The sequence below is a fragment of the Artemia sp. Qi Xiang Cuo genome, chromosome 6 (assembly GCF_049724085.1).
Source record: "Artemia sp. Qi Xiang Cuo chromosome 6, ASM4972408v1, whole genome shotgun sequence".
Classification (NCBI taxonomy): domain Eukaryota; kingdom Metazoa; phylum Arthropoda; class Branchiopoda; order Anostraca; family Artemiidae; genus Artemia; species Artemia sp. Qi Xiang Cuo.
The window spans coordinates 10,468,620-10,485,552 of NC_142799.1; the positions used below are offsets into that span (position 1 = coordinate 10,468,620).

The 16,933-nt window shown below is 32.9% G+C and overlaps 1 protein-coding gene across 3 annotated transcripts in view; it reads left to right on the forward strand.

The window, feature by feature from the left end:
- Positions 1–16,933, forward strand: part of Cmtr1 (Cap methyltransferase 1) — a 156,331-nt gene that overhangs the window by 118,849 nt on the left and 20,549 nt on the right. For 2 of the 3 annotated variants that reach the window (XM_089090049.1, XM_089090050.1), the window contains exons 15-17: positions 3,013–3,241; positions 7,015–7,131; positions 10,765–10,877. In XM_089090049.1, the coding sequence (XP_088946175.1) occupies positions 3,013–3,241; positions 7,015–7,131; positions 10,765–10,877 (459 nt within the window). The remainder of the gene's footprint in view (positions 1–3,012; positions 3,242–7,014; positions 7,132–10,764; positions 10,878–16,933) is intronic. The other variant, XR_016141857.1, reaches the window with a different exon arrangement.

Here is a 16,933-nt window from a genome sequence, read left to right on the forward strand (position 1 = left end):
GGGAAATTGAAGCCAATTTTCCCAAATCAAGTGAAACTGACAGTAAAAACTAAAAAGCAAGCCATTTGGTACCACAAATATGCTTTTTAGTACCATAAAAGTACTATAAAGGTACTTTATAGTACTATAAAGGTAAATATGTACTATAAAAACTGATTTGTTTCTGTTGATGCAACTTTATCTTAGTATTGACAAGATTTTGGAAGAAACTAAATTTCAGCTGGGGGGGGGGTAAACCGAGGTCCAGGAGGGGCACTTACCCCGTGCCCCATAGCAAATTACGCCCCTGCTCCACAGAGTAACAGTTAAAAAGACAAAAAAGCAAAAAACAACCGATAAGTTATGTGAATAAAATAAGTAACCCAGTCTGCACTCAAAGCAATAAATAGTAACATGACTAGACTGATAGACAATCGTCTTTCTCTGAAAACTTTGTTGTCATGACGCACGTGACAAAATTTGAATACCGGTAACCTAATTTTGCTTTATCAGACATTAGATCCACTAGAAAAAAGACATTGGATCCAGTAGCTCTTAAATCAGTTATGTATGAAACTTAGCAGTAAAGATATTTAGGAAAATGGGGACATGTAGAGACTGCTCTGATTTGTGGTTCAGGGCAGTATGTAGAATACGGTGACGCTGAAACCACAGAAATAAAATATAATATGGAAAATGGTGAAACACCATAAATTACAGAAATAAAACTTATTAAAATATTATGTTTACAAGGAACTTCATTCTTGAAAATGCTATTTGACATTTCAAATGGCATTTGAAAAGTCAAAGTGGTATTTGGGGACAAATTAGTCGTATTGAAAATAAACATGCGACAATTTGAGAAACCCTTGTATTAGAAACCACGCATTTAACAGAGTATTTGATAATCGATGATATATGGTAAACGGAAAAGGAAATGAAATTAGAATCGCCGCGAAAATAATTTCACGTGCTGCTCACTGAAATACCCAAAAACTTATAAATCGCACTGGTATTGCGCAAAAAAAGTAAAAAAAAGAAATGACGATATTATGGGGAACTAGGAGACCTTTCCCCCTTGTTAACTCTCCTGTTATTTGCATTGGAACGGGTGCAGCAAACGGTTGGGATTGAACCGATGCAGTAAAGCTTGAAAAGAAAAATTATTATAGAATAGTTTAAGCTATTGATGAAGTAATTATAAAATAATAAAGTAATTATATATAAATTAATGATAAAACAAAAGATTGAAGTAATCTAAAATATTAGGATGGTGAGGAAAATGATGGCTGACAAGAATAAAGCCGTATGGTGCTGAGCTGGAACAGGTTCAGTCGGAACTTCAGGTCAACAGGATCTATAACTCAGTAGGGTAAACCGAATGATTTTTGATTATACTTTGCTTAAATTCTTTATGCGTAACCTTTTCCTTTTTTTAAGACCTTAAGAAACGCTTCAGACATTGATTATTTTTGTAATGTTTAAGCTATTTTTCTGAGCTTATCGTAATTTGTTAAATAGTTCTATTTTGAAGTTTTTTTGCGAATTCATTTATGTGTTTTTCATATTCCTCGGTATTGAGGGAAATAAATAAATAATAATAATTACTTTACAAGTAGCTTTAGAAATTAAAGCATTATTATGCCAAATGGTAATAACCAATATTTGCTATCCAACCAACATTACCAGATGGCACTCTATATACAAAAGTCATGTATTTGAGAAGTCAGCGTGCCTCATCGACTTGGGCCTATGTTTTATCGACTTGTGTTCATGTTTTAGCTGTAAAAACCTGTCCATAAGATTGGCCATAAAAATGACTGAAAACGGAAGAACAAATTAGCAATAGGGTAGGCCTATAAATACTTGGCTGAAAGAAACACTGATGGTTTGACATAACTTAATTCCAATTTTTTTCCTATTTATTTGCTTATTAATGCTCGATTTTACCTCGTGTAGATGCGTTAAAACCGGTAGTCAAAGAAAAAATTAGTTTTACAACCTGAACTTGCTCAAAGAGAGTTTTTAGGACAGAAAAATTTTTTCAGGAAATTAAGGGGAAATTTCAACTTAGAAATTAAACGGGAACTTATTAAATAAGTATTAACGATGAGCTACTATAGAAGATCTATAAATCAACTAGACATTTCAGTAACAGAAATTTCATTTTAACAAGTCGGAAGGCCCATAGATAGAACTTTACCTTCAATTCTACTTTGTTTTTGTTTTATTATTGTATATATAGCCTACATGTATATAATATATAATTGTATATAATAGCCTACAAAGCCATATTCTGGAGAGGTTACTGGCTTATTTCCCCCCCTCCTTCTCCGCCCAATACATAAAAAAGTAAACAAAAATACATTTAAAAGATCTAAACATGTACTGGCCAGCCATGACAAAAACAAAGAAGTGAATATAAAGACGACAAACGGGTCTATGGCCAATAAATGAAACGAAGAGAACAAGATAAAATCAAACGAATATTTCGCCCGTATACAACAAAGCGTCTTCAGCGTAGAAAAAAACAACAACAAAAAACAAACTAGAAACTAAAACTAAAAAACATAACTAAAAAAATATAGAAAACTAAAATAGACTGACATAAAATATATAATATACAATTACTTACATATACATTGGCAGCTATCTTCATGAAGTTTCTGAATGCTAAGTTTCATGAAGGCAACTGCCAATTGTATATGTAAGTAATGATATATTATATATTTTATGTTAGTTTAGTTTTATATATATTTTTAGTTTCTAGTTTTTTGTTGTTGTTTTTTTCTACACTGAAGACGCCTTGTTGCATACGGGCGAAATATTCGTTTGATTTTTTTGTTTCTCTTCTTTTTCGTCTACTGGCCATAGACCCGTTTGTCGTCTTTATATTCATTTCTTTGTTTTTGGAAATACATATAAATAAACTTTGATGATCTTGTTGAAGATTTGTTTTGTATCCCGCCCCTCCCCCCCCCTCAAAAAAAGTCCTGAATACGCCCTTAATACTCTATGATGCTATTTTACCAGGTTTGGGACGAAGTGAAGTTTATCGCTACGAAAATGGCTCATGGGCTAGACCGTTCTCGTCTGAGGGTTCTTGTAGCGTTGAACTGCCAAATGAGACCCTGCTTTATGGGGAAATCATATTTGAGTATCGTGGCAGCGGAAAAGGACAGAGAAAACGTCAAAGCTTGTACATCTATGATGCTTTTTATCTTGGTGGAGAATATATTGGAGATAAACATCTGGTTGACAGGTTTACTTTTACATTTTTTATATTTTTTTACATTTTTACTTTTATATATTTATATTTTTCTATTTTTATTTTATTTTTTTTTGTATTGGCTCTCATATTTTTGTATTGGCTTTTATATACTCATTTGTAAATTGTGTTCAAGAATATGAGTAAAAACGTTAGGAAAAAGACCGTTGTAAGCAAATGCATTTTGAGCAAGTTGTAAGTATTGTGATCTGGTACTTGTTGTGAGGAAGAAAAATATACACGTGTACTATTGATTTGTTCTGTTTGAAACGAATAGATTCAGTGAATAGTGTATTTTCTGACAATAAAATTATGTGGCGTTTCGCAAAAAGGATGCTACTTCACTTTTTTCTGGTAATGAATTAAGCATATGGACATTGTGAGTAAATGCTTGTTTTGAGCAAGAGTAAAGTAAAATGTATGCGTACTATTGATTTGTTATATTTGAAACGAACTGATAAAGCCAATATTGTGTTTTCTGACATTAAGATTGCACTATTTGTTTTTTGTTTTTTTTTATATATATATAGGCATCGGATTTTCATTTCTTTTCTATTTTTGTTTAGATGATCATTTGTGAACTGACCATGAAATTATAATGATCAGAATTATCAGAAGAGGGAAGAAATTAACTGATCGTGATACTAAATCCGGTCATGGAGTATGCTAGGTTTTGTTGTTATGACAAGGAAACTGAAATAAATTACATAATAATCAGGGGATAAGTACTATAAAACGGTATGTATAAGTAGTGGGCACTACAAAAATAGCGTATTATAACCTCTGTAGCTCAGGTTATTTTGATGATGCTGGTGAAGTCTAGTGTAAGACTCTTAAGTTATGAGAATTGGAATTTTGCAAGATACCCTTATTTTTATCAGTACTGGTTTCATTCAGTGGCATATGGCTTTCAGTGGCATGCAATCCAAACAGATCAAAACACCGTCTTCTTGTTCTAGTGGATAGCTACTGTTAAGTTGTAGTTACCACTTTGTATTATGAAACCTGATAGACTGAAAGGATCTCACAAGAAAATCACCAATTAGTGCAGTCTTGTTTTCATTGTGCCTAATATCATATCTTTTCATATTGCAGTCATTATACCACTATTCACTATCATATTGAATGGTTCTCACAAGAGATTCCACATTTAGTTCAGTATTGTTTTCATTGTATCTTGCTGAATCTCAATCACTAAATAAGTATAAGACAGTATTCCCTATCTCAAGCATTATAAAAACCCGGACCGAGATGAAAGTGCTCGGAGAACATTTAAACAGCTATAAACATAAGCGATATTCGATTTTTTCACGAGTAGACAAGTCAGATTTCTCTTGAACGCGAAACTTGGCTTCAACGTTGTAACACTAAATTTTAAAGAATATAATTTTAAATTAATTTATTCCAATACATATATAAAAATCGGAAAATAGTAGTGCAATGTTATTATTAGATGTCTTTAGGAATTTCAAGTAGGTTCCAAAGTCTCGAGTTGGTTTCAAAGACATTTTGAGAAAGTTTCTCCCAAAATACGTGTTCCAGGGTAATTGGACCGCTGATGGCAGAACAAATGAGAGGAGCTGTTTGTACGCGCCGATATATATATATATATATATATATATATATATATATATATATATATATATATATATATATATATATATATATATATATATATATATATATATATATATATATATATATATATATATATATATATATATATATATATATATATATATATATATATATATATATATATATATATATATATATATATATATATATATATATATATATATATATATATATATATATATATATATATATACTACGAAAAATTTACGAAAAAAAAAGTTTTTCAAAGTAAAGTAAAGGCCATATTAGTAAAGTCTAAAAAATGTTTTAGAAATTGTTCCGTAAAAGGTCTAAGATTATACAGACTCGGCGGTAAGAAATGCAATTTTATCTATTTTCTGGTAAACAAACTGCAAGAATATTTTATAACAGGAGTTTTTCAAGCGTAAAGCCCCTAAATTTTGGATCTGCCACTAAAATGTGTGATGTTCTTCAATTTTCAGAAAACTCACTAAGAATTTTACGAAAAACTCTTATTAACAGACTTTTGATATTTTCTTGGATAGGGCTATTCCACCAGTTATTAGAAGAAAAACAAAGATCCTATATAAAATTTCGAAGCACATTTTCATGGCCCAAAAAAGAGTATAAACGAGGAAAAATTAAATGGAAATTAAAAAGAAAATAAAATTAAATATAAATTAAAGGGAACAGTTTTCCTTACCAAAAAAAAAAAAAAAAAATAATAAGAAAAAGTTTTGACGCTCCATGGTGCAATATTACTATCTAAAACCACAGACTATTAAAAAGACTATTAGTAAAAAATTTTGCGACAAATTTCAAATAGTCCTGCCACTTCGTGGTGGAATTTCATAGTACAGTATATAATATAATCAACCCCCCGCCCCCCCTTTTAGAAATCCTACATAAGCCAATCAGTTAATTAATACCTGTGAGATGGAACAATAGCAAACCCCTTTGCCGGCTCATCACGTTCCTTTCTGCTTTCGCATTTGCGAATAATACAAATTCGCATCATTATTCAGTGACTGACAAATTTACACTGACCCGCTAATGACAGAGTAAATGGGAGGAGCTATTTTTAGGCGCCGAGGATTTAGTGCCAAAGATCAATAAACTTTGATCTTGCTGTAATGTTATTTATATACAGTGATCTCAATTAACAAGCAAAAACTTATTTTGTTTTCTCTTCATTTTTTTTTTCTAAAATTTGGATAAAGCTCATTAGATATAAATATAGTCTAACTCTTCGAGGTTTTTTCATTCAAGTTTTTGGCTGATATCAACTTCATTTGCAGATTTTTTGGCTAGCTAGGAGGTTTTTTTCTAGAAATTAGGGCCTCCAAGCCTTAACCCAGCCCAAATTATTAAGATCTTACAGTTGTATAGACATGGGATTTAATCCTGTTTTTCAAAATTTCAAATACCTCACCCCCCCCCCCCCTAAATCTGCTGAAATAACTTACTGCTTTTGTCACAGACAACTGCTTAGATTTTGTTTAAGTGATCTGTGAGAATTTTTTTTTCTAAGTAGGAAGGTCTCCTAGCCCTTTACAAAACCCAATTTTTTAGGATGTTACAGTTTTCCCGACATGGCCTTCAATTCCTTTTTTTTACTGTTTCGATTATTCTCCCCCCGCCCCGCCCCCCAATCTTCTGAAATAAATTTCTGTTTTTGTCACTGTCAGTGTTTGGATTTTGTATTTTTGATTGTGTGGGCTATAAGTATTTTTTTTTGGGGGGGGGGGATTCCAAATGAAAGAATGAAAAGAAATGATAGGTTTATGCAGCTATATTTTTGTGGTATTCCTTATGTCAGAAAAATCATAAGAAAAGGAAACGATCAAAAATGGTGGTTTTAAGGCCAAACGAGAATACTGAATAAACCCGTAACTATCTATTCCCTAATTTGGAATGTTTGTTTATATCCCTAACCCAGATTTGTCGTTGTTTCATTTTTTTCAGAAAAGTTTTCCCAGGTAAAAATTAAGAGATCCCAAAAAAACAGCATTTCGTCTAAATCTGACGCGACCTACTTTTGCAAGTTCATTCTGTTTGTGATTTTTACAGTTTGGCATCGAATTTAAATATTGCGTCGTTAAGAAATTGAAAGAATTTTTTTCAGAATAGGTCCAAAAAGTTCAATTTTCAATTTTCTTTCGTTTTAGGTACTCTTTGTGTCAGAAATTTGCCAAAGCTGTGAATAAACCATCCAGAAATGACCTGATTGCCGTCAGAGTACACAAAATGTACGATACTGAACACATATCACAGCTGTTTCGCAAGTTAGTATTCAATTTTCAGTACTCCCTTTTTGGAAAGCCTGGTGCCTAATTCTGAACCAATCGTGTTAATCTGGGGGGAAATGTTCTTTTTTTCCTTGGACGAATTTTCAACTTCAGCTTCCCCAGGTTCAATTTGGTTTAGTTTATACAGAAATCAAGATAATGCTCTGTAACTACTATGCTTACTCTTTTCATCTTTCTGATTAAGACTTTCAATTAAAGTCTTCCTAAAAGCCCTAGACAGGTTTCCTTTTCAAAATTCATATTCATACTCTTTAATTGGTTGAAATTCAAAGTTTGCTTTCCTCACCCTTTAGTATAACAACTATTTTGAATATTGATTAAAAAGCAATTTATTAATCGTTATGGCTAAATTAACTGTAATTTAAGTATGCAAACTTCCGTGTATCTGATTTTTTTTTTTTGTAGGTTTTTTACATCATATATCGTGACCTGAGAACGAATTTTTCGTATTCCGTAAGAAAACAACATTTTCGGAAAATTCTTATATTTCTCGTTCTTTTCAATGGTCTATTTGGTTAATATTTTAACGACCTAATTTTCTTTGTTACAAGTTAAGTTTGCGATCTTCTGTGTATCTGCTATTTTATTTTACATTATCTAATTCCTCGTTTAAAACATTTATTTTTATATTCGAATGTTTAGCCCAAATTTGTCCTTGTTTTATTTTTTTTTGTTTTTTTTTGCTTCGTATAACTTTCTTAAACCAAGTTTGTCTTTTTATTTCTTTTTATGTTTTTTTTGCGTGATAAACCAAAATTTTGGAGATCCTCTGCTATTTTGTACATCTTTTTTGCTCTTTTGAATGGCAAATTTGGAGCTCTGTGCAACCCTGTTTGCTTAGCAACAGAAAATTCAGTTTTTTGACAACCAACAAATCAGCAATTTTTCTCAGAGCAAAATTGTCTTATCCTATTTTTGGTTTTACTCTCATTAACGACTGGAAAAAGTGGATATAGTTTTATGAGCTGGACTATGGACCATTCAATAAGGGGCGTTCAAAATCGTTAATCGTGTTTATCACAGAATGAGTTTCAAAGCAGCATGTGTGGGCTTTTATTTCTTCTTTGGATTGATTTGCTATATTTAATCCTTTTCAATTTACTATGCATAAAAATAAAGATAGGCTACTGTAACTGGGAAAGGAAGGGAGATAATAGACATATTAAAATGAGGAAAATACGCTTTTTGTTTTTGTTATAATTTACAAATTAAAAATTGAAAAAGTCGAAAATTGAAAAGCTGAAAATTGAGAAAGTTCAAAATTGAGTTTGAAAGTTTCATTCCTATTTAACTTTTCTCACTATCAGTTTAAATATAACATTTCAACAGACTTCATAGTCTTTCTTATATGACTCTTCTTACCGATAGCCTTTTATTGCGACCTGAGCTCAATATCAGATGGGCAAGACGCTTTGAGCGTCCCAAAAATTAAGGAATCATGATTTATTCGCATGTTTTTGCTTTGGCGAGTCGTCGTCAGATAAGTGAACGACATAATAGCCACGGCCCCATAACTTGACAGGCTCGTGAGCTTGAGCGTGGACACGAGCCTAAGTATTTATTTTTTATTTTTAAACTTAACTGTATTTTTGTATATATTTGTTTTGTATTTTTGGACTAGTTAAATATAAAATATGCTTAAACCCCTTAACTTGACATCAACTCTTAAACTCAAATTTTAACTTTTTAAGTTCATAACCACAAAACCACAAAAGCCTATTAGTAACCAATGTAAATGAACTTAAATTACTTTTATAAAAAATAAGTCAAATTAATTTAATGATATAATAATAAATATATAATTATAAATCAGTATAAAGTAGATAAATAGGTATGATTAAATGGTTTTTTTAGAAGCCCGTTTGAACAAGTTCATACTACAGTATAATGTTGGTAATCATACTCTTTATACCGGAATGTTTTACACTTGATTCAGCCGATGGAAGGCTTTAGTGAAGGCTCTATCCATCTATGACTTACCTCATTTGTACTTTGAAGCTATTAGTGCTAAATATGAGAATATTATTTCTGTAGTTCAGTAAGGTTTTGAAGTTAGTTCTTGGTAATCAGGAGTTAATTTTTCTCATTTTTCTCTTTCTCTTTAGACTATATCTCCTTATAATTTTTTTTATTTACTTTACGATAAGGGATACAGTAAAGCCCTAAGTAAAACTGGTAAAACTTGGTATTAGAAGGTAAAACTTTTACTGGATTGTGTAGATTATTCGACTGTCTTAGTGAAATGAACGACTTTTCGGGGTTTCGATGGTTCAAAGAGCGAGAATAGTCTAAATAAATAAAAAAAAGTGAGAATAGACCCAGTTGAATGAGCGAGAAGTGAAAAAGCTGAATAGATCAAGTCACTTAAAATAAGAATAAGTGAGAATAAGAATTTGACGAGATGTTGTAAGAAAATTAGCCAAATTGATAGCTTGACTAAGCTGGTTAGCGTGGTTTATAAAGATGGTGGTTGTGGTAAAAATGTAAAAAAGTATTAAGAATAGTGGTAAGAAAAATAGATTAGAATAGTGGAAGTGATGGTACTTTTATTTGTTAAGCATGGACTTAAGGATGGCATCTCTAGTAAAAATTTTGGTGGCTGTGAAGTTACAAGCTCCTACTGGGTAATGCCAGATAACGAGAAAATTGATCCATTGGATATCTTAACTCCCCTGGTTAGTATTATTTGTAAAGATGGTGGATGCGGTTAAAATTTTAAAAATCAGAATAACCAAGGTGTAGCGTGTTGTTTTTTTTGCCTGTTGAAAGAATAGTAGGGAAGAGTATTGAGATAAGTCTTTGAACTATGATCTGGATATTGGAAGCCAAGGTGATGATGAAAGTCAAGTATGTGTCTGAAGCGTAGGCGCTTTGAAAGGTTGAGGAAGACATGCTAGATATTCTCGAAAGGAATCGTCTAAATAATTTCTTAGACCACACTGCCTTGCCATTTACAGAATTGAAGGATGTTTGTAGCAACTCGTTTGATTTATCGTATATCTACCGTATACCGTATTTACCGTGATATACCGTATATATCAATTAACAAGCTGCGCAAAAATATGGTTCGTTTCCACTTTTCAAGGTTGTGACGGAGGAAAGATTAGTATGGAAAGGTCACGTTTTACGGACAAAGGATTGTAGGGTGCTGGTAAAAAGTTGTGCTTTCTACCAGCCGTTCTGAGGCCAAACGATAAGGAGGACTCTCCCCCCCCCCCCGGATGGAATATGAAGAGGCTATAATTTGAACTAATTTGAAGGAAATCAAAACTTCATGGGAGGGTGTAATTAATTAAGCTTTGGACAGATTGGGACAAAGGAAGAGCCTGTGTAGCTGTTCTGACCTCAAGCAGCTGGCTACAGCTGCAATGACTAGTAGTTTAATTTTTAACTACAAAAAGTCTGTTGTGAGTTGTAAAAAAGAGTGGGATCAGGTAGGAAACATTGAGGGCTCTCCCTCTATCTGTTTCTCCCGTTTTTGCTCTCTCTCTTTCTCTGTCTCTCCCTCTCTTTTTCTCTCTGTCTATCTGTCTATTTATTTGTCTTCGTATGATCGGTTCATGTGAAAGGATTAAATGTCATTTACTATATTTTATTTTTTTATTTTAGTTTGAATAGTCAGTATATGAAAGGAGGTGGTCCGAATGAAAAGCAAGTCTACATGGTTGATGAAACTAGTTGCATTTTACCCAGAGGTGTTCTGTTTTTGAAGGGAACTAAGGGTATTTTTCATCTACTTTATTCAAATACTAATTATTATTTACTGATTTTTTTTTTCTTTATTTCATAACGGGGTTTATTCAAGAAAATACACAACGAAACACATAATATATATTTGTTTTTTATTTTATCTAAACACTCTTGTTTATTATTTACGAATCAGTCAAGAAACTCATATTTTTTCGAAATTAGGAAGGTCTAGACCCAAAATAGTGATTAATTACAATTTAGTTTCGTGTTGTGTAACATGCTTCTGAGCTGCCGGAGCTGAGATGTAGGCCCTGAGATGTGTGCTGTCTGATGTTTGCTTGTTTCAAGTTTCGTTGATTCCGCTTTGGTTTAATTATAAAAAAAAGTATTTATGATATATTTTTGGTAGCACAAGGTGCTATTGGAGGAGGGGGATTGAAGTTTGAAGGCAAATATTAATTTGTATGTGATATAAAAATAACCTATTCACAAATTCTGTCCGGTCCTACACAAATTTTAATATGGTGAACAATTTCAATTAAAATCACTAGGATAATCACCAAGCCATATCCTTGTTGTCGCTGATGCCATGAATGTAGCGATGCTGAAGGAATACTCTGAAAATATACGGGAATGTACACATCCTCGAAGGTGAAAGTTGAACACTCCATAAGTCAAAATATTGAACTGAAAATAGTAAGTTGTTAAGAAAAAAATAGACGAATCTTCTTTGACCTGTTTAATCCTATTAGTAGAAACTTGTTACAGCATCAAGCTGCCTGAGGCCAACAGGCGTCCGGAGCCGCCTGAGGTGGCTCCGGACGCTCCTCCTCCACCCAAATCTATCCAAAATTCACTCTTTACGCATCCATGAAATTGTAATTTCCTTTAAAAATCCTTTATTATGGCCTCTTTACACCGATAAGGAGGGAAACCTCCTTATCATTGGGCCCCAGATGTGTGGTCTGGGGCTCAATCCTGGCCGAGCTCAATATTGGGCAATTGATCTTCCTTCATTTGTAAAACGACCTTGTTTAATTATATCTTAATTATACCTTATTTGAATTATACCTTTTTTTAATAATTATACCTTGTTTTAATATCTTTTTGATGCTAATACTTATTTCAATTTATACCTTTTTAATTATACCGTAACCTTTTTTTAATTATAGCTCTAGAAAGTGGAATCGAGCTGCATTTTTTACCCAGCTTATGGTTTGATAAATGATCGGTCAAACGAGTACTGCTTAAAGGTTATTCCTTCTAAGTGCTGAAGGCAATTCTTTTAGTACTTAATTAAGTACTTCGGTCCCATTTTTTAGGACAACAATGAAAGAAAGGTTAAGGTGGCCCATATTTTGTGGCCAAAGGATGACGTATTACCAAAGATTATGCTTTTTGGCCATTTAAATGACCTTAAATGAAAAGCAAGATGCTTCTGAATGGGGTGGGAAGAAGCCATAAGGACAGGTTCAAAGGAAGTTAGTACGTATGGGAAGAGAACAGCACATTTGGTGTATTTTCGTTCGGTAACAGACCTTCTCTGCGTTTTTTCGTAAATACTTAAAGGACTTAAGTACTTAAGATTTACAAGTACTTAAGGCAACTCCTATTGGGAACATTTAACAGATCTGAAAACATTTAACAATGATTTTTGTGGGTCATAAAACCATAGAAATCTCCATATAATACTAACAAACTGCATATAATTCTAACAAAATCAAAATAGGTCCCGACGCATATTAGCGTGTTTGGGATGACTCAAAAAAGGTGTCAACTACTAACTCACAACTATTTAACTCACATTTTAGAACCATGTTTTTGTTCTAGAACCATCATTAGAACAAGTATTAAGCATGTCTTTGAATAATCTAATCTGTTTTCTCAGACTTATTTTCCTGTTCCTCCAAATTTTTGTCAGCTGTGATAAAATACTGTATTTTTGAAACTTCAAAAGAAGCGGAAAAATAATTGCATTCTTATTGCAGTTGCGATTTTGAAATTGTGATTATGAGACACAGAAGTCGTTCCCAGTTAATTCTTAATAAGGAATTTAAATCGAATTTTGATTTTTTCTATTTTCACATTTTTTCCAATTTCAAATTTTATTCAAAGCCCGTTAAAATCTTCTGCAAGTGTATTTTGGCTAGTAGGGAAATTAAAATACTATGGATGATAAAAATGAAATCTAATTTTTAGAAACCAAGGTTAAATTGTGGAATTTGGTTAAAATTTTATTGAATGGAATTTTACACGCAGCCATTTACATCTTAAAAAAAGAAGGAAAACCAAGTTTAAATAATAAAAAACTCCATATGCATTTTTGATATTAGTGGGTGCCAAATTAAAAAAAAAAGAAGCAGATGCGCAAACAATAAGCTATAAACATATTGTACCAGGCAACTTAAGAAGGTGTATTACTACTACTACTACTAACAACTCACCGCAGCACCAATCCTCCTGAGGCCAACACAGCTACGCACGCTCCTCATCCACCCCAATCTATTCAAAGCCTCCCTTTTTACACCCGCCCATGAAGTTCCCATTTCCTTTAAATATTTCTTTATGACGTCCTCCCACCCCAGACGGGGACGACCTGCTTTCCGTTTAGCCCTAGATGGTTGGCCTAAAAGAACAATCTTCGGCAATCTGTCATCCTTCATCCGCACAACGTGCCCTAGCCGCCTCAACCTTTCTTTCATTATAGCCCTAGAGAGCGGTATTGAACCACATTTTTCGTATAGCCTATTGTTTGAAATACCGTCAGTCAGCCGGGTGCCAAGAACAATGCTTAAGCAATTTCTCTGGAAAACATCTAGCAAATCTTCATCCGCTTTTTGGAGCATCCATGCTTCAGAGCCATATTTGACCACTGTCATCACTGTAGCTTCTAATATTCTAATGTTGGTTTGCAGTCTTATCTTCCTATTCTTCCAGACGTTTTTTAACTGTGAAAAAAGACCCTGAGCCTTGGCTATTCTATATTTAACATCTTCACTGCTCCCACCATCTTTACTAATAATACTACCAAGGTAAGTGAAGCTCCCCACCTGATCAATCTTTTCATTACGCAACGTCACCTTTTCATCTTCACTTATTCCTAGCCTTAGTGACTTAGTCTTCTTAACATAAATTTTCAAACCTATTGTAGCACCCTGAACTCACAAAATCTCTAAAACTTCATTCATTTTGCTCAAACTTTCATCTAGGATGCTTAAATCATCAGCATAATCCAAGTCCAGGAGACTTTTTCCTCCCCATTTGATTCCGTGGTCTCCCATTGCCTAGCCTGTGCTCCTTAAAACAACGTCCATCAAAATAATCCATATAAAGGGGGATAGAACACAGCCCTGCTTAACTTCTGATTTGATACAAAATCAGCTTCTAACCTCATTTCCTACCTTAACCGCAGCAGTGTTATTCTTGTACATAGCACTAATAATTTTAATGTATTTATCTGGTATACCATACAAGGATAAGACCTTTGCTAAAGCTCTTCTATCAACAGAATTGAACGCTTGCTCATGATCTATAAAACTGAGGACCAAAGGTTTTTGATAACTCAGACACTTGTGATTTATTAACCTAAGAGTGAAAATTTGGTCGACTTATCCTCTACCTTTTCTAAAACCGCCCTGTTCTTCTCTTAAAACTTTGTCTACAGCATCTCTGAGTCTAAAAAGTATCATATTACTAAGTAAGTTACTACCTAGAGAGACCAGGGAAATGCCTTGATAATTATCACACTCACTTTTATCACCTTTCTTATAAAGTGGCTTAAATGAGGTATTCCAAAAATCTTTAGGTACTTCCCCATTTTCAAAGGTCATATTCATTATTTCAGTAACTTATTTTAAACCTCAGAGCCACCATATTTAAGAAACTCGTTTACCACCCTATCAGCACCTGGAGCCTTATTATTCTTAAATCCTTTTAGTACTGTTGCTAATTCCTCCTCACAAAACAAATCTTCCTTCACATCCAAGGTATCAAAAACTTTTTCATTTTCCTCTATATCTTTTCCTGTAACTCTTTCTCGGTTAAGCAAATTCTCAAAATGTTCGGCCCATCTCTCTTTAGTTTTCTCCTTATCGCTAATTGTGACCCCATTCCTATCTTTAACTGGGCCAAGTCCGGATTGACTGTTCCCTCTCAATTTGTTAACGAGCCAGTACAATATTTTACTATTATGCCGTCTAGCTGCATCTTTCAGATCCTCGGCAATTTTATCCATGGCCTCCACTTCACACCTCCTTAGTTCATATTTTAATGCTTTCTCAACTTTCTTTACATTTCTTTTGTTTTCATACGATCCTTCCCTTGAAGGTGTAGTTTTCTTTTGGAATCAATGGGTTGTTAATGTTTGAATTTTACGGACGAAAAGCGTTGTCAAATATAATTTGTCGTATTTACTTTTTGACTCAACGTAGCAACACCGGCGAAAATGGGGTATTGTCATAACAATTGCTTAGTTTTGAGACAGCCCCAAAAAATCTTTGAATGTCCTGGTTTTCAAGGTTAAATAGACCTAAGTCGGATCCAGGGGGGAGAAAATATTTTTGTTTCAATGTCTTTGGTACTCCGATAAAGTGAGTTCCATCAATTTTTGGTTTGGGTGGTAGAAACAGGCCTTTGTCAGGATTTCAGAAAAGCGAATTTGCCGTAAATTATTATAAATAGGTTTAAAGATGCCGATAGTGGTCTCTTTTTTTTCTTTTTTTTTGGCTTCAAAACACCCTGTTTAAAGAATCATCTTCGACTATTTTCCTCAAAAGTACACCAAAGCCAGGTAAGAAAAAGGAGTAAATGTATTTTTATGTATTTTTAGCCTTTAAAATGTATCTTTGTTTCATCAGCATTGTAACTTTCATGTATCTATTCCATGTATACATGTATGTATACATTATATACATGCATACATATATTTATACATTATCTATTACATATTATTATTATTTATTTTTCACCGCACTTTACAATAATATAATACGCCGAGTCGAGTAACACATAGCAAAAAACACACTAAAATACAATACGAACTAAACTAGGAAAAAATAGTTACAGAATGACACATAAAAAATGTTAAGAAAAATTAAGACAAAGGAGAAAAAAACAAACATAAAAGAAGGGAATTACATAAAAAAGCATAAAAGAAAAGAAGGGAAACAGAGCCAAGCTGTCTTTGCTAGCTCTCTCTGCAGTAATTTAAATTCAACTGTAATATCAGGAATAAGAAATTTTCTAATCAGAACCCAGTTTTTCGTCCAAGGCGGAAGAAACGACAAAAATTTACAAAATGTGAAATAGATAACGCGGGTTAATTTTAGTTTATTTTTCTTAAGAAGGAGAAAAACTTCATAAGCAAAAAGGATTGAGTGGTCACATAATATTGACTATTGAGTAGAGCTTGGCAAACGTATGTCTATTACATTTATGGTGAATGGAATAGCCGAATTGCATTGAAATAGTTTTTATATAAGTAAACTAGCCCATAGCTTTTGCTTTACTTCATGTATCGCAAAGAGTTTGAATATTTTCTTTGTAGGCTATTAAACTTGACAAAGCAGTCAGCAGTTCCTCAAAAATAAAAATTTTTGCAAAAAAAAAAAAAAAAAAAAAAAAAAAATTGAAGACCATTGTTTTGCTCTGTTGCCCAAAACCGAAAAGTTTTTCATTATTTATTTCATTTGCGTTTTTTCACAGTGCACAGCTTTTAAGTGTGTTTTTCTTTTCTACCCTATGTATTTTTCTTCTTTATTTTAATTTTACTTTAATATTTTGTTTTATTCTTTTCCCGTTATTTTCCTTGTTTAATATTGAGTAGAGCTTTGCCAGCGTCTATTGTATGTGCAACGTCATTACAACGTCAACTGTTTATTATATTTTCTTCTTGTAGCAACAATCTTAGCGTATCCTTACTGAATTTTCTTGTTAATATCTGACACTGTGCACCGGTGCAGGTTTAGAGACTGTTAGTAACAGAAATACGAACTTCTTTTGTATGTGCAACGTCATTACAACGTCAACTGTTTATTATATTTTCTTCTTGTAGCAGCAGTCTTAGCGTATCCTTACTGAATTTTCTTGT